Genomic DNA, 18695 nt, shown 5'->3' on the forward strand with positions numbered 1-18695 from the left:
AATTCATACAAAACAACTAAGTTCCTTTAAGAAGGAACTGATACTTGAATAGTCCTACTAGAGAAACTGAATTTGTTGTCAAGAAATTTCCCACAGAAAAAATTCTAGGCTTTGATGGTTTCATTGATGAATCCTACCAAATATGGGAAGCAGAATAAATACCAACTTTATACTAACTCTTTTAGGAAAGAGGAGGGAACAAAATCCTTATTACTAAAATGAGACAGATTAGTATAGGAAAAGAAAACAAAATTTTAGCAAATTAAATCTAGTAGTACATGAAGAAGTTAATACACAATGGCCAAATGGGATTTATCCCAGAGATGCAGGGTTCAGTTAACATTTGAAAATCAATCCCTGTAATTTACTATATTAAAAGACTAAAACGGAAAAAAATAGTTTAATTTCAACAGATGCTAAAAAGCATTTGTCAAGATCCTACATCTATCCATAAATTAAAAAAACAAAAACAGAAAACAAAACAAACAAAAACAAAACAAACCTCTCAGCAAACTGAGAATGAAACTACCTCAACCTGACAAAAGGCATCTATAAAAACTGGCAGTCAAAATCAATTTAAAGGCAAATAACCTAACATTTCCTCTCTCAGGGCAGGAATGAGGCAAGGATGTCCACTCTCACTGCTTTTAGTTAACGTTTTCCTAGGGTCCTAGTCGTAGGCACATAAAATAAACAAAAGGCATATAGATTGGAAACAAAGAAGTTAAATGCTCTTTATTCTCAGATGGCATGATTTTCCATGCAGAAAATCCTAAGAAATCTATAAAAAGGTTACTAGAATTAACAAGACTGTAGGATACAAGATCAATATAAAAATATAACAGGCAAGTGGGAAGATGAAGTTAAGCACATACCACTTTTATAATGAAAAGCTAAAATTTAAAGCAATATTCAAACTATTGTTAACAACGACTTACAAATCAAATGTTATTTTGAGACCCTCTCCAAAGAATTAATCATTGGAAAATCATAATAAACCATTAATATAATATATTTTATTTTGGCTACTTCATCCTGCAGTTGACAATAAATGTACTTACCAGCTGTGATACGTGCCTGACTTCTTTCAATCCTATCCTTTATAGATGTTGAAGGTGCTTTCTTAGTACCATGTATGGTTGTTGTGGAGAGCTCTTTTAGTTTCCAGTAGGTCCAAAAGCCTTTTTGAGGTTTTAAACCTGTTAATATAAAATGTGTATTTATTTAGTCATGGAAATTAGCACTTGAAAATATCTTTAATTTATAAAAGCATTTTTATGAGTATTACATGTTTTGGCCTCACAAGAACCCTGTGGAAATTGTCAGTCTCAAGTTTTATATGAGGGAAATTCTTTAAGAAGTATTAATGTCCATAAACCAGTGAATTAGAAAAGAGGCAAAACTTGGTATCATCTTCTGACTCATAGACATAATCCAAGTTCATTGATGGGCAAAGGAGGAAATTAATTATTGCAAAAATTTGGAAAGGACCTATACATCCAATAAGAATACATCCATACCTTGGATCATGAAGTATCCACTAAAAGTTATAAATATTTAACATAGAAAGGCATTTATAATATGTTTTTTGGGAAGAACAATTTTACCTCTTGTGTATGTGTGGCTGTAGCTTAAATGTTAACATGATCACTTCTGAGTATAGGTGACTATCATTATTCTTCCCTTATTTTTTTAAGTAATATTTATGAATCAGTTGTAGTAACCAAAAAGTAACAAAAATAAATTTAAAAATTTTTTAAAATTTAAATTCTATTTAGTTAACAAATACTGTATTATCAGTTTCAGGAGGTAGAATTTAGTGATTCATCAGTTGCATATAACACCCAGTGCTCATTGCCCTCCTTAATGTCCATTACCCAGTTACCCAATCCCCCAGCAACCTTCAGTTTATTTCCTACAATTAAGTCTCTTATGGCTTGCCTCCCTCTCTGTTTTTATCTTATTTTATTTTTCCTTCCTTTCCCCTATGTTCATCTGTTTTGTTTCTTAAATTCCACACATGATTGAAATCATATGGTATTTGTCTTTCTCTGACTTATTTCACTTAGCATAATACCATCTAGTTCCATCCACATTATTACAAATGGCAAGATTTCATTTTTTTGATGGCTAATATTCCATATACATATTATGTCTTCTTTATCCATTCATCTGTCAATGGACATCTGGGCTCTTTCCATATTTTTGGAATTGTGAACATTGCTGCTATAAACATTGGGGTGTGCCCCTTAGAATCACTGTTTATGTCCTTTGGATAAATACCTAACAGTGCAATTAATGGGTAAGAGGGTAGCTCTATTTTTAACTTTTTGAGGAACCTCAAAAAGGAACCTCAATATTCTTTTCCAGAGTGGCTGCACCAGTTTGCATTCCCACCAACAGTGTAAGAGGGTTCCCCTTTCTCCACATTCTCACCTATATTTGTTGCTTCCTGAGTTGTTAATTTGAGCCATTCTGACTAGTATGAGGCAGTAGCTCATTGTGGTTTTGATTTGTATTTCTCTGATGATGAGTGATGTTGAACATTTTTTCATGTGTCTGTTGGCCATCTGGATGTCTTCTTTGGAGAAATGTCTGTTCATGCCTTCTGCCCATTTCTTGACTGGATTTTTTGTTTTTTGGGTGTTGAGTTTGATAAGTTCTTTATAGATCTTGGATACTAGCCATTTATCAGATAAGTCATTTGCAAATGTCTTCTCCCATTCCATAGGTTGCCTTTTAGTATTGTTGACAATTTCACAAAAATAAATTTTAAAAGTTCTACTTTTGTTCCAAAAGCTGTGTATGATTGAATAATTTATTTAATCACACCAAACATGTATAGCCCCAGCAATAAAGATGAGGACAATATATATTCCTTTGTATACTTCATATGGTTGTTCCGAGAGTTAATGTTAAAGTGTTCAATAAATGAAAAATATGAGCTACTCTTATTATTATTATTATCAATAATACTATATATTGATATACTCCAAAATATAACCAATATTTTTTTTAGTAGTGAATGTTCAATGAGGATTACTTGCTATATATATTCAGCTGTCAATTAGAATTTTCTCAATGGTTTTAGATTGGGCTATCACTTATTTCACATAAGTTGCCACTAGATAAAACGTGCAGAAGACTTCAGTTTAATTCACTTGAATGTTTTCTTGGTAGATTGTCTGTTTTAAAATATAGTGTATTAACAGGAAATATGAGAGATAGTAAGGCTAAAAGATCAGGAAATGACTGGCATTAAAAAGGTAGTTTATTACTCACAGTTCTCAAGAGAAGGGGACACACCATGGCAAAGTTGACCACACATGGAAACACTGGGGTCAGTCAGAACACAGGGGAAGAAGGAGAAACTGTGAAAAAGAGGCTCTATTGAAGCTTCTGAGGAAGGAAGGGACAAGGCAGGGTAAACTGGCTCAGAATGGACTAACCTGAATAATTTTATCAGGTTCTGTGGCATAGGGCCTGTCCCTGGTTGTTTGGTACCTGGTTCTGGAATGATGCAGATAAGGGGATAGGGATCCACAATACGAGAACCCAATAAATAAGGTGTTGTAATGTGGCCTCTGAATTGGTTTTATTTGAAAATTATGTTTTAAAAAGCATGTTTATGGGTGAGTTGTTTAATATCTCTAGGATATGGCTAACTATGGCAGTGCAGTCCATTCAGGGAAAGCAAGGCCCTGGATGTCAAGGTATCAGAACATCAGAAATGGTTAATACAGTCTAATGTTGAATAATCATTCCATTTCTGGGCCAAAACTTACTTGGTCCTTATAATAAATAAAAATAACATTCAACAAGCACTTGAAGGCTTACTATGTACTAAACTATGTGTTTGACACAAGGGACTCAAAATTCAATCCAACTTAACCCTTGATTGACAGACGCCTAGATTGTTTCCATATCGTGGCTCTTGTAAATAAGGCTACAATGAACATGAGAGTACAGATATCTCTTTGATATGTTTTTATTTCTTTTGGATATATACCCAGAAATGGGATTGCTGGGTTACATGGTAGTTCTATTTAAATTTTTTAGGAATCTCCATATCATTTTCCAAAGTAACAGCACCAACTTACATTCTCACCAACAGTGCACAAGGGTTCCCTATTCTCTACATCCTTGCCAAGACTTAATTCTTGTCTTTTTGGTAATGGGCATTCTGACTGGTATGAGATGAAATCTCATTGTGGTTTTGATTTGCATTTCCCTGATGATTAGTGATGTTGAGCATCTTTTCATGTATCTATTGGCCATCTATATGTCTTCTTTGGAAAAGTGTCTGCTCAGTTCCTCTATTCATTTTTTAATTAGATTTTGTTTTTCTTCTAGTAAGCTGTATGAGTTCTTTATATATTTTGTATATTAGCCATTTGTCAAAATATGATTTTCAAATATATTCCATGAGTTGCCTTTTAATCATGTTGATGGTTGATGGTTTCACTATGCATAAGATTTTTAGTTTGATGCAGTCCCACTTACCAATTTCTGCTTTTGTTGCTTATGCTTCTGGTATCATATCCAAAAAATTGTTTACAAAATGTCAAGGACTTTTCCTCTATATTTTCTTAAAGTTTTATAGTTTGTTTCTTATTTTTAAGTCTTTAATCCTCTTTGAGTTCATTTTTGTGAGTGGTATAAAAAGTACAATTTCATTCTTCTATATGTGGTTTTGCAGTATAACCATTTATGGAAAAGAGTATTGAATATTAGTAGATTGTATTTGTGATGGTTTATTTCTGGATTCTGGATTCTATTCCATGGGTCTATGTCTATTTTTATGTCAGCACCATATCATTTTGGTTACTGGAGCTTTGTAGCATACTTTGAAATCAGCAAGTATGATGCTTTCAGCTTTGATCTTTCTCTGTATTGCTTTGGCTATCCAGGTTTTTTTTGTAATTCCATACAATCCATTAAAGATTGTTTTTTCTATTTCTGTGAAAAATGCCATTGGAATTTTGATACGAACTACGCTGAATCTATAAATGGCTTTGTGAAGTATGAGCATTTTAACAAAATTAATTCTTCTAATCCACGAACACAGGATATCCTTCCATTTATTTGTGTCTTCTTCAATTTCTTTCATCAAAATTTTGTATTTTTCAGTATACAGATCTTTCATCTCCTTGGCTAAATTTATTCCTAAGTACTTTATTCTTACTAATGCTATTGTGAATGGGGTTATTAGTTTTTCAGATATTTTGTTGTTAGTATAGAGAAATGCAACTATTTTTGTATAGTGATTTGTATCCTGCAACATTGCTGAATTCACTGATTAATTCTAATGTTTTTTTTTTGGTGGAGTCTTGAGGATTTTCTATAAACTGAATATGAATAGCACAATAAAGTCAAATGAATTTTTTGATTTCCCAATGCATATAAAAGTTATGTTCACACTATGCTGTAGTCTATTAAATGTGCTATATAGCATTGTGTCTAATTTAATATACATACTTTAAAAACTTTATTACTAAAAAAATGCTATTACCTGAGTTTTCAGTGAGTTGTAATCACTAATCACAGATCACCATGACAAATATAATTACGAGAAAGTTTGAAATATTGTGAGAATTACCAATTTCTCTCAGAGACATGAAGTAAGCAAATGCTGTTGGGAAAATGGCACTGATAGATTTGCTTGATGCAGGGTTACCAAAACCCCTACAATTTGTAAAAACTGCAGCATCTGTGAAGCACAATAAAATGAGGTATGCCTGTATAAGAGTGTATCATCTACAAAGAAAGGCAATTTTACTCCTACCTTTTCCTTTTGGATGCACTTTACTTATTTTTTTTTCTTTTCTGATTGCTATGGCTAGGATTTCCAATACTATGTTAAATAGGAATGGTAGGAATGGGAACCTTTGTCTTGTTCCTGATCTTAGAGGAAAAGCTTTTCAGTCTTTCACCACTGAATATGTTAGCTGTGGGCTTGTAATAGATGGACTTTATTATGTTAAGCTATGCTCCTTTCATATCCAATGTGTTGAGTGTTGGTTTTTTAATCATGAAAGGATATTGTAATTTCTCAAGTGTTTTTTCCGCATCTGTTGAGATGATCATATGGTTTTTCTTCATTTTATTAATGTGGTGTATAACATTTGTTGATTTGCATATGTTGAATCATCCTGCATCCTAAAGATAAATCATGCTTGATCCTAGTTTATGATCCTTCTAATGTGCTGTTGAATTTGGTTTCTAATATTTCATTGAGAATTTTTGTGTCTATATTCATTAGGGGTATTGGTCTATAGTTTTTTTTGTAGTGCCCTTATCTGCCTTTAGTATCAGGGTAATGCTGGCCTCATAAAATGAGTTTGGGAGTTCAGGTTACTTTTGGAAGAGTTTAATAAGGATCAATATTAATTCTATCTAAATGTTTGGTAGGATTCACCAATGAAGCCATATGGTCCTGAGCTATACTTTCTTGGGTGGTTTTTATTTTTAATTAATTAATTGATTTATTTATTTAAATTCAATTTGCCAACATATAGTATAACACCCAGTGTTTATCCCATCAAATGCTCTACTTAGTGCCTATTACCTAGTTACCCCAGCCGCCCACCCAGCTCTCCTTCCACAACCCTTTGTTTCCTAGAGTTAGGAATCTCTCATGGTTTGTCTCTCCTCACAACAAAACTTTCAAAAGAAAATAGATTATTGTTATTTTTAAAAAACAACATTGGCATGATATGGCATATTTTGTAAGGCAAAGAATTACCAATTTTTTAAAATTGGAGTAAAAAAGATACCATATATGAAAAGCTTTAGGTATCAAAATAATGATCAATATGTAAATGATATACTCATACCTGACAACCAAAGAAAAATATTATTCCCTAGATCTTCTTTAAATTCATCATTAAAAAGATTACTGGATTCTGGAAATGCTTCCTGGAATGTTGCATAGATAGCTTGTGCCAAACAGTCAGGATACACCTACCAAAAATAGAGTCATATTAGAATGATTTCATATGTTATATAGTATATCTCAACCACCAAAGAAATTATTATTAAGTTTGTGAAATACACATGTCCTTTTTCCCTTATAGCTTGTGTTTGTCCATTCAGAACTCTTTTGTATCTCAAGTTGAGAAAAATGAACAAAGAAGAGTTAAAAATAAAATCAATTTGGCTATTTATTGGCATTTTAGAAGATTAAATTTGGATAAAAGGATGAAGTTAACAAGTTTGATGATTATTTCATTTAACCTTGGTATTATTATCCTCTTTTATAAAGTGACATATACAGATCAGTATAATAAAAAGTATATTTACTTAATTATTTAAGTATTTTTAATACATATAAGACATAATTGACATATAATACTGTGTATATTTTAGGTATACAGCATGTTGATTCGATACACATATATATATATTTTTTAATACTTTTTTTTATGATAGTCACAGAGAGAGAGAGAGGCAGAGACACAGGCAGAGGGAGAAGCAGGCTCCATGCACCGGGAGCCCGATGTGGGATTCGATCCCGGCTCTCCAGGATCGTGCCCTGGGCCAAAGGCAGGCGCCAAACCGCTGCGCCACCCAGGGATCCCGATACACTTATATATTGCAGCATGATTACCACCATAACATTAGCTAACACTTCTATCACCTCACATAATTATTTTGCTTATGTGTGAGGTAAGAGTAAAAAGCATATTTTTAAATAACTGAAGTCTCTTTAGGTGAGTTAATATATTGCAATTACTACTGTAGTTTACATATGAAAACTTATGGTCATATATCAACAAATATATGGTGCTACCATTATTCTGTTAGACTTAAAATCCCTAAACTACTAAATTCCTTTTAGGAAGTGACTAAACATAAAAGTTACAGTTTTATATTATAATTTTTTTTAAAAATTATTTATTATTATGGTACTCAGCAATCAAATAAATATCCAAGATCACATTTATCCCTTAATACTAAATGTAAAATTTTGTAATCTAAGTGTCCCTTAGAAGTCACTGTCCTAATCCTTGGAATGTATAAATGTTCATGTATACAGCAAAAAGGCTTTGCAGATTTCATTAAGTTAAGAATCTTAAAATGCGGAGATTATATTGAATTATCCAGTGGGTCTTAATTGTAATCACAAGAGTCCTTATAAGAAGTCTATGGAAATTTTTACTACAGAAGAGAAGAACGTAGTGGGATGGCAGAAATAGAGATTAGAATGAACAGAATCTAAGAAATGCTGGCAGCTACCAGCAGCTAGAAGAAGCAAGGAGTGGATTCTCCTTTGTGGCCTTTTAAAGAATTGGCCCTGTTGATACCTTGATTTTAGCTTTGTAGGACTCATTTTGGACTTTTGGCCTCTATAACTCTAAAACAATGAATTTTTGTTGTTTTTAAGGTCACTAAATTTGTGATAACTTGTTATAGCAACAATAAGAAACTAATACAGTAAGCAAATCCAGAAGTGCTCAAATTTGCTGGTAATATGCTTTGGAGAACACCACAATTTTTTTGGTGGTGGTGGGGGAATGCTTTAATATATTGGTATATTTAATTTTATTGAAATGAATCATGAACATTTTACTGCCAGAAACAATCACATATTATATTTTGGTATAAAAATCATACTATTAAAATTAAAAGGTTGAACAAGGTGAATAAGGATAACTTCTAAAAATTTTCTATGAATATCTCATCTTCATGATTAAGGTCAAGTGTCAAATTAATTGGGAAAATTTCTGAAGGTCTATCATTGTGGGACAGTGGAAGAAAGAGAAGTCATAATAAATATGTTTAGATTCAGCTAATTTGTACCGAATAGTGGGACATGAAGATGACTCTTTGATTCTTAAAAATTAACAAATTTCTCTTTATTAGGTAAGATGAATCAGATGAGCAAGCAGTAACAAAATCCTGACTTATATGAATGAGGTAAAAATAACGGAAGTTGGTCAATGAGATGAGACTTTATTTCTACTTAAACAGCTCTGGAGGAGATAGATATATAGGGAGGTATCCTCTCATTATGAAGCATAGTAACAGAGAGATAGCATTAACAGAAGACCGAACCCAGGCCAAGGGGTCAAATCACCAAGACATATATCTTTGTTTGTCCTCAAAGAGCCTTTGAATCTTGATTAAACAACTTACTTCTCCTTACTTCTCCTCAGAAAAAGCCACAGAAAATAGGAATGCAGAAAAAAAAATCAAGTCATGATTTGAGAAAGGCTATAAATATAACACTTATCAAAAGGCATATCCATTCCAGGGGAGAACATTTATTTCTCCCCCAACAAAGATGTAGGGCTAGAAATTGGAGAATGGGGGATATGCAATGTGTGCCACTACTTCTTTCTTCATGCACTTTAAACAGGCCTGTTATCCTTTTATCAAGAGCATTATGTTAAAGTATGCTTGATTTCATCAAACCATGTAGGTAGGCTAGAGTCACTCACCACAAAAGGACAGACTAAGTGACAGATTATGGCTAGGAGAAACAGCTGTTTTTGTCATGTCTAGACAATTTGCCAAAAATCCTAACCCTTAATTTTTACATGGATATAAGAAAAAATATTTTAATATTAGCAGAGAAAATCCTAGTCCATCTTACAGAACACCACTGTTCTATAAAATTAAAATCTATGAATCATGACTCTTTTTTCCCCAATAAATTAATTTTTTATTGGTGTTCAATTTACCAACATACAGAATAACACCCAGTGCTCATCCCGTCAAGTGTCCCCCTCAGTGTCCGTCACCCATTCACCCCCACCTCCCGCCCTCCTCCCCTCCCACCACCCCTAGTTCGTTACCCAGAGTTAGGAGTCTTTATGTTCTGTCTCCCTTTCTGATATTTCCCACACATTTCTTCTCCCTGCCCTTATATTCCCTTTCACTATTATTTATATTCCCCAAATGAATGAGAACATACATTGTCCTCCGATTGACTTACTTCACTCAGCATAATACCCTCCAGTTCCATCCACGTTGAAGCAAATGGTGGTATTTGTCGTTTCTAATGGCTGAGTAATATTCCATTGTATACATAAACCACACCTTCTTTATCCATTCATCTTTCGATGGACACCGAGGCTCCTTCCACAGTTTGGCTATTGTGGACATTGCTGCTAGAAACATCGGGGTGCAGGTGTCCCGGCGTTTCATTGCATCTGAATCTTTGGGGTAAATCCCCAGCAGTGCAATTGCTGGGTCGTAGGGCAGGTCTATTTTTAACTCTTTGAGGAACCTCCACACAGTTTTCCAGCGTGGCTGCACCAGTTCACATTCCCACCAACAGTGTAAGAGGGTTCCCTTTTCTCCGCATCCTCTCCAACATTTGTGGTTTCCTGCCTTGTTAATTTTCCCCATTCTCACTGGTGTGAGGTGGTATCTCATTGTGGTTTTGATTTGTATTTCCCTGATGGCAAGTGAGGCAGAGCATTTTCTCATGTGCATGTTGGCCATGTCTATGTCTTCCTCTGTGAGATTTCTCTTCATGTCTTTTTGCCCATTTCATGATTGGATTGTTTGTTTCTTTGCTGTTGAGTTTAATAAGTTCTTTATAGATTTTGGAAACGAGCCCTTTACCTGATACGTCATTTGCAAATATCTTCTCCCATTCTGTAGGTTGTCTTTTAGTTTTGTTGACTGTATCCTTTGCTGTACAAAAGCTTCTTATCTTGATGAAGTCCCAATAGTTCATTTTTGCTTTTGTTTCTTTTGCCTTCGTGGATGTATCTTGCAAGAAGTTACTGTGGCTGAGTTCAAAAAGGGTGTTGCCTGTGTTCTCCTCTAGGATTTTGATGGACTCTTGTCTCACATTTAGATCTTTCATCCATTTTGAGTTTATCTTTGTGTATGGTGAAAGAGAGTGGTCTACTTTCATTCTTCTGCATGTGGATGTCCAATTTTCCCAGCACCATTTATTGAAGAGACTGTCTTTCTTCCAGTGGATAGTCTTTCCTCCTTTATCGAATATTAGTTGACCATAAAGTTCAGGGTCCACTTCTGGGGTCTCTATTCTGTTCCATTGATCTATGTGTCTGTTTTTGTGCCAGTACCACACTGTCTTGCTGACCACAGCTTTGTAGTACAACCTGAAATCTGGCATTGTGATGCCCCCAGCTATGGTTTTCTTTTTTAAAATTCCCCTGGCTATTCGGGGTCTTTTCTGCTTCCACACAAATCTTAAAATAATTTGTTCTAACTCTCTGAAGAAAGTCCATGGTATTTTGATAGGGATTGCATTAAACGTGTAAATTGCCCTGGGTAATATTGACATTTTCACAATATTAATTCTGCCAATCCATGAACAAGGAATATTTTTCCATCTCTTTGTGTCTTCCTCAATTTCTTTCAGAAGTGTTCTATAGTTTTGAGGGTATAGATCCTTTACCTCTTTGGTTAGGTTTATTCCTAGGTATCTTATGCTTTTGGGTGCAAATATAAATGGGATTGACTCCTTAATTTCTCTTTCTTCAGTCTCATTGTTAGTGTATAGAAATGCCATTGATTTCTGGGCATTGATTCTGTATCCTGGCACGCTACCAAATTACTGTATGAGTTCTAGCAATCTTGGGGTGGAGGCTTTTAGGTTTTCTATGTAGAGTATCACGTCATCGGCGAAGAGGGAGAGTTTGACTTCTTCTTTGCCAATTTGAATGCCTTTAATGTCTTTTTGTTGCCTGATTGCTGAGGCTAGGACTTCCAATACTATGTTGAATAGCAGTGGTGAGAGTGGACATCCCTGTCTTATTCCTGATCTTAGGGGAAAGGCTCCCAGTGCTTCCCCATTGAAAATGATATTTGCTGTGGGCTTTTCGTAGATGGCTTTTAAGATGTCGAGGAATGTTCCATCTATCCCTACACTCTGAAGAGTTTTGATCAGGAATGGATGCTGTATTTTGTCAAATGCTTTCTCTGCATCTAATGAGAGGATCATATGGCTCTTGGTTTTTCTCTTGCTGATATGATGAATCACATTGATTGTTTTACGAGTATTGAACCAGCCTTGTATCCCGGGGTTAAATCCTACTTGATCTTGGTGAATAATTTTCTTAATATACTGTTGGATCCTCTTGGCTAGTATCTTGTTGAGAATTTTTGCATCCATGTTCATCAGGGATATTGGTCTGTAATTCTCCTTTTTGGTGGGGTCTTTGTCTGGTTTTGGAATTAAGGTGATGCTGGCCTCATAGAACGAATTTGGAAGTACTCCATCTCTTTCTATCTTTCCAAACAGCTTTAGTAGAATAGGTATGGTTTCTTCTTTAAACGTTTGATAGGGGATCCCTGGGAGGCGCAGCGGTTTGGCACCTGCCTTTGGCCCAGGGCACGATCCTGGAGACCCAGGATCGAGTCCCACGTCGGGCTCCCGGTGCATGGAGCCTGCTTCTCCCTCTGCCTGTGTCTCTGCCTGTGTCTCTGCCTCTCTTTCTCAGTGTGACTATCATAAATAAATAAAAAAATTTTTTTTAAACATTTGATAGAATCCCCTGGGAAGCCATCTGGCCCTGGACTTTTGTGTCTTGGGAGGTTTTTGATGACTGCTTCAATTTCCTCCCTGGTTATTGACCTGTTCAGGTTTTCTATTTCTTCCTGTCCCAGTTTTGGTAGTTTGTGGCTTTCCAGGAATGCGTCCATTTCTTCTAGATTGCCTAATTTATTGGCGTATAGCTGTTCATAATATGTTTTTAAAATCGTTTGTATTTCCTTGGTGTTGGTAGTGATCTCTCCTTTCTCATTCATGATTTTATTAATTTGAGTCTTCTCTCTCTTCTTTTTAATAAGGTTGGCTAATGGTTTATCTATCTTATTAATTCTTTCAAAGAACCAACTCCTGGTTCTGTTGATCTGTTCCACAGTTCTTCTGGTCTCGATTTCATTGAGTTCTGCTCGAATTTTAATTAACTCTCTTCTTCTGCTGGGTGTAGGGTTCATCTGCTGTTTTTTCTCTAACTCCTTTAGGTGTAAGGTTAGCTTTTATATTTGCGTTCTTTCCAGTTTTTGAATGGATGCTTGTATTGCGATGTATTCCCCCCTTACGACTGCTTTTGCTGCATCCCAAAGATTTTGAACGGTTGTATCTTCATTCTCATTAGTTTCCATGAATCTTTTTAATTCTTCCTTAATTTCCTGGTTGACCCTTTCATCTTTTAGCAAGATGGTCCTTAACCTCCACGTGTTTGAGGTCCTTCCAAACTTCTTGTTGTGATTTAGTTCTAATTTCAAGGCATTATGGTCTGAGAATATGCAGGGGACAATCCCAATCTTTTGGTATTGGTTCAGACCCGATTTGTGACCCAGTATGTGGTCTATTCTGGAGAAAGTTCCATGTGCACTTGAGAAGAATGTGTATTCAGTTGAGTTTGGATGTAAAGTTCTGTAGATATCTGTGAAATCCATCTGGTCCAGTGTATCATTTAAAGCTCTCGTTTCTTTGGAGATGTTGTGCTTAGAAGACCTATTGAGGGTAGAAAGAGCTAGATTGAAGTCACCAAGTATAAGTGTATTATTATCTAAGTATTTCTTCACTTTGGTTATTAATTGGTTTAAATATTTGGCAGCTCCCACATTCGGGGCATATATATTGAGGATTGTTAAGTCCTCTTGTTGGATAGATCCTTTAAGTATGATATAGTGTCCCTCTTCATCTCTCACTACAGTCTTCGGGGTAAATTTTAGTTTATCTGATATAAGGATATTTATAAGCTATCCCTGCTTTCTTTTAAGGACCATTTGAATGGTAAATGGTTCACCAACCTTTTATTTTCAGGCTGTAGGTGTCCTTCTGTCTAAAATGAGTCTCTTGTAGACAGCAAATAGATGGGTCCTGCTTTCTTATCCAGTCTGAAACCCTGGGCCTTTTGATGGGGTCATTAAGCCCGTTCACATTCAGAGTTACTATTGACAGATATGAGTTTAGTGTCATCATGATATCTATTCAGTCCTTGTTTTTGTGGATTGTTCCACTGAACTTCTTCTTAAAGGGGAATTTTAAGAGTCCCCCTTAAAATTTCTTGCAGAGCTAGTTTGGAGGTCACATATTCTTTCAGTTCCTGCCTGTCTTGGAAGCTCTTTATCTCTCCTTCCATTTTGAATGAGAGCCTTGCCGGATAAAGTATTCTTGGTTGTTCTTCTCATTTAGGACCCTGAATATATCCTGCCAGCCCTTTCTGGCCTGTCAGGTCTCTGTGGAGAGGTCTACTGTTACCCTAATGCTCCTCCCCATAAAAGTCAAGGATTTCTTGTCTCTTGCTGCTTTAAGGATCTTCTCTTTATCTTTGGAATTTGCAAGCTTCACTATTAGATGTCGAGGTGTTGAACGGTTTTTATTGATTTTAGGGGGGGATCTCTCTATTTCCTGGATCTGAATGCCAGTTTCCCTTCCCAGATTAGGAAAGTTTTCAGCTATGATTTGTTCAAATACATATTCTGGACCTCTGTCCCTTTCGGCGCCCTCGGGAACCCCAATTAAACGTAGGTTTTTCTTCCTCAGGTTTCGTTATATCCCTTAATCTATCCTCATGGTCTTTTAATTGTCTGTCTCTTTTTTTCCTCAGTTTCTCTCTTTGCCATCAACTTGTCTTCTATGTAATTTACTCGTTCTTCCACCTCGTTAAGCCTCATCGTTAGGACTTCTAGTTTGGATTGCATCTCATTCAATTGAATTTTAATTTCTGTCTGATTGGATCTAAATTCTGCAGTCATGAAGTTTCTTGAGTCCTTTTTGCTTTTTTCTAGAGCCACCAGTAGCTGTATGATAGTGCTTCTGAATTGGCTTTCTGACATTGAATTGTAATCCAGATTTTGTAACTGTGTGGGAGAGAGGACTGTTTCTGATTCTTTCTTTTGAGGTGAGGTTTTCCTTCTATTCATTTTGCTCAGTGCAGAATGGCCAAAAACAAGTTGTATTGGGAAAAGGAGAAAAAGAGAAAGAAGGAAAGAAAAGAGAAAAAGAAAAAAGAAAAAAGAAAAAAGGAAGAAAAAAAGAAGAAAAAGAGAAAGAAAAAGAATGAAAGGGAAAAAAGGGTGGGGAAAGCAAACAGAAAAAAAAAACATAGGGGGGGTATCTTCTGATTCTGTATAGTTTAAGTCCGTTGACTTCCCCTGGAACTTGTTCGTCTAGCTGCTCTTCTGGGGGAGGGGCCTGTTGTGCTGATTTTCAGGTGTTAGCACTTGGGGGAGCTGCTCTGCCCCCTGCCTGGTGCAGGGCTCAGGGGGGTTGTTTACCCCGTGAGGCCCCAGGAGGAACAACCGCAGTGGCAGTGCCAGCTCTGGAAACCTGGAGTCAGCCCCCGCAGTAACTCCGGAGCTCTCGGTCTGCAGGGCCTGGAGGCTCCCGGGCGGGGCCGCTGATCTGCTCAGCTCAGGGCAGGAGCATCCTTGCTGTCCTGGGCCCTCCCGGCCTCTGCCTGTCCGGTGGGGGAGGGGGTAGGCCGGATCCTGGGCTGTGTCCCGGCACCCTGTGCTCCGGAGCCTGCGCTGTTGGATTCGCGTTCCCCCCCCCCCCCGCCCGCAGCCCCCTCCGCGGAGCCGCCCCCGAGCCCCCCGGAGCTGCTCCCGCCCCGCAGCCCCCTCCGCGGAGCCGCCCCCGAGCCCCCCCGAGCTGCTCCGGGTCCCGCGGTGCGCGCTGCAGCCCTTAGGGAGCTCGGCGCATCTCCCGGGGCGCAGGTGTCTGTTAGTGTCCCCGGGAGCCCGAGGGCATCCCCGCCCTCCTGGGTCCTGCTCCACCTCCCTGCGAGCCCCTTTCTGCCCGGGAAGGTCGGTGCAGCTCCTGCTCCTCCGGGACGGGGCTCTCCTGTCTTGGGGACACTCGCCCCGGCCTCAGCCCGGCTCCTCGCGGGGCCCCTCCCCCTTGGAGGCCTTTTGTTTCTTTATTTCTTTTTCCCGTCTTCCTACCTTGATAGAAGCACGAACTCTTCTCACTGTAGCGTTCCAGCTGGTCTCTCTTTAAATCTCAGGCCGAATCCGTAGATTTTCAGGATAATTTGAAGGTTATATAGGTAATTTGGTGGAGACAGGTGATTTGGGGACCCTACTCTTCAGCCATCTTGCCCCTCCTTCCTGAATCATGATTCTAATTAACCCCTTCCAACTATGGAACTGAGAGACTAAATGTCTTGCCAAGATCACCCAGATAATTAGTAGCATATCCTGGACATGAGGCCAATCTTCTTATTCCCAGCCTGCTACTGGTTTCCTTTATAGACACTGCACCTATAGTATATGGCTGTGAGTAAGAAAGATAGATCAAGGTTGAACATGTAGTTTGGCAATGTAAGTTTATTTATATTTTCACTTTGAAGGACATTTAACTTTTTTTAAGTTTGTTTTGCCCATGAAAATAGCTATCAACTCCAAAATATGAATGTATTTCTGAATTACAAATATCAACACAACAAAGTATTTAAATGTGACTTCAGCTTTGAGATGCTAGATGTTTACATTTAAAAGTATCTAATGAAACTCCTACACATTTTCTTTTTTTTTTTTTTTTTTTTATTTATTCATGAAAGACTGAGAGACAGAGAGAGAGAGAGCGCGCCAGAGACAAAGGCAGAGGGAGAAGCAGGCTCCATGCACCGGGAGCCCGATGTGGGATTCGATCCCGGGTCTCCAGGATCGCGCCCTGGGCCAAAGGCAGGCGCTAAACCGCTGCGCCACCCAGGGATCCCTCCTACACATTTTCATTTCACATTACTGAAGAACACAAATTCTTTTAATCAATCGTATTCACTAATTACAACAAAAAAAGGGAAACAAACATTTGATTATGAATATGTCCATTATTGTTTACTGTAACAGGTACCTACGTATTACATAATATGTATGTTTATTACATAAACTTCTCAAGTCCTCTTAACCAGATTAAAAGGTACATTATAAAGTAAAAGAAAAATGATAATTTTGAAGGTAAACAGCAAAACTCAAGAATATGCAAATATGCACAGAATAAATCAGTAGTTTTCAAATTATCAATATGCAAATAAAATATCTATACCACACTAAGGAGATTCTGTGAGACTTTTAGGTAAGGGAATACAATATAAGGAGGGGGAAGCATAACTTAAAATATGACCATTACTTACTCTATTTCATGTAATTTGCTTTCAAAATAACAAAATATATTCTAATAGGTGTTTAAATAAATAAAATATTCTTTAAATTTCATTTGCTCTAAAAATCCTTAGCATAACCAGTTAGTTTCTATGTTTACCTGAAGGAATGTATCTTTTCGACTTGCAGGGATGCTCATGAAAAGTGTCACATAACTTTCTGAAATTCTGTCAAACAAGAAATCTTGATTTTCTCTGTCAGGCTTAAAAAATAGAACATGTATGAAATTAAAAGCATTAATATCACAATTCAAAATTGGAATTTGTGGTACACCTGGGTGGCTCAGTTGGTTAAGGGTCTGCCTTTGGCTCAAGTCATGATCCTGGGGTCCAGGGATCTAGCTCCACTGCAGGTTCCCTGCTGAGCTCTCCCTCTTCCACCGGCTTGTGCTCTTTCTTGCTATCTCTCTTTCTCTCAGATAAATACATAAAATCTATTAAAAATATAATTGGAATTTGTACACATATCAGTAATTTTATTTATTTTTTTAAAAAGATTTTACTTATTTGTTTGAGAGAGAGAGAGGGCTGGAGCATGAGTGGGGATGGACAGAGGAAAAGGAAGAAGGAGACTCCCTGCTGAGTAGGAAGCCCAATATGGGGCTCCATAAGGGGCTCCATAGGGGGCTCCATCCCAGGGTTCTGGGATCTTGCACTGAGCCGAAGGCAGACACTTAATGGACTGAGCCACCCAGCTGCCCCAGTAATTTTATTTATTCTTAAAAGGCAGATGAGTTGCCATAGTGAAGATGAGCATGGGTTTGTTACCATGCAAACCTGAATTTGAATACTGGTTTTATTATTCATTAGTTGCCTTACCCTGGGTTAGTTAACTAGCCCTAGTTTCCTCATCTGCCAAATGTATGTAAAATATATATACCTTAAAGTAGCATAGTAAAATAAGGACAAGGATCATGTTTTTGACTTTGTATTTCAAGGACTCAGCACAGTGCCTGGCACACAAAAAGCACACAAACATCTGGTGAGTTAATGAAGGTTCTTGAATTAGAGCTGGCATGTAAAGGCAAATCAATGTCTATTACTCTATTACTTTCTTGTCCTATAACCACTCCAACTCTATCATTATCAGTAACTCAGTATGAAATTAAAGCAGTTAGTGGGATGAGACAGCCACAGCAAGAACTAGTGAAATTGTGATACGTTGGCTAAAGACACAGTATATATGTTGTAAGAAGGAAGTATTGTACAAGTAATAATAATGCCAATATTTTAGTAAACTCCTGATAGGATATGTTTGGGAAGGTGGTGCAGTAGGGAGTCCCTGAGCTCATCCCATCCACATTTACAACTAGATATCATCCATATCCAAGTTAATAAACCAGAGTGCAATCTGAAGAGTGGCAGAACAAACTCCACAACTAAATTTAGAGAAGAAACTGCATCGGAGAGGTTAGGAAGGTCAGAAAGGTAGATTGAAGCTTCCCGCAGGATGGAGGGAGCTGCATGCCTGGAAAGGGCAAAGAAATGGGTCCTCACGGGCAGCCCGGGTGGCTCGGCGGTTTAGTGCCACCTTCAGCCCAGGGCGTGATCCTGGAGACCCGGGATCGATTCCCACGTCATGGAGCCTGC

The 18695-nt window shown here is 37.3% G+C and overlaps 1 protein-coding gene across 4 annotated transcripts in view; it reads right to left on the reverse strand.

The window, feature by feature from the left end:
* Window positions 1-18695, reverse strand: part of FAM227B (family with sequence similarity 227 member B) — a 189460-nt gene that overhangs the window by 129560 nt on the left and 41205 nt on the right. For 3 of the 4 annotated variants that reach the window (XM_077881045.1, XM_077881046.1, XM_077881047.1), the window contains 3 exons: window positions 17207-17308; window positions 6837-6963; window positions 1062-1199 (listed from right to left, as the gene is read on the reverse strand). In XM_077881045.1, the coding sequence (XP_077737171.1) occupies window positions 1062-1199; window positions 6837-6963; window positions 17207-17308 (367 nt within the window). The remainder of the gene's footprint in view (window positions 1-1061; window positions 1200-6836; window positions 6964-17206; window positions 17309-18695) is intronic. The other variant, XM_077881048.1, reaches the window with a different exon arrangement.

The sequence above is a fragment of the Canis aureus genome, chromosome 32, assembly GCF_053574225.1.
Source record: "Canis aureus isolate CA01 chromosome 32, VMU_Caureus_v.1.0, whole genome shotgun sequence".
In the NCBI taxonomy this organism is placed as follows: domain Eukaryota; kingdom Metazoa; phylum Chordata; class Mammalia; order Carnivora; family Canidae; genus Canis; species Canis aureus.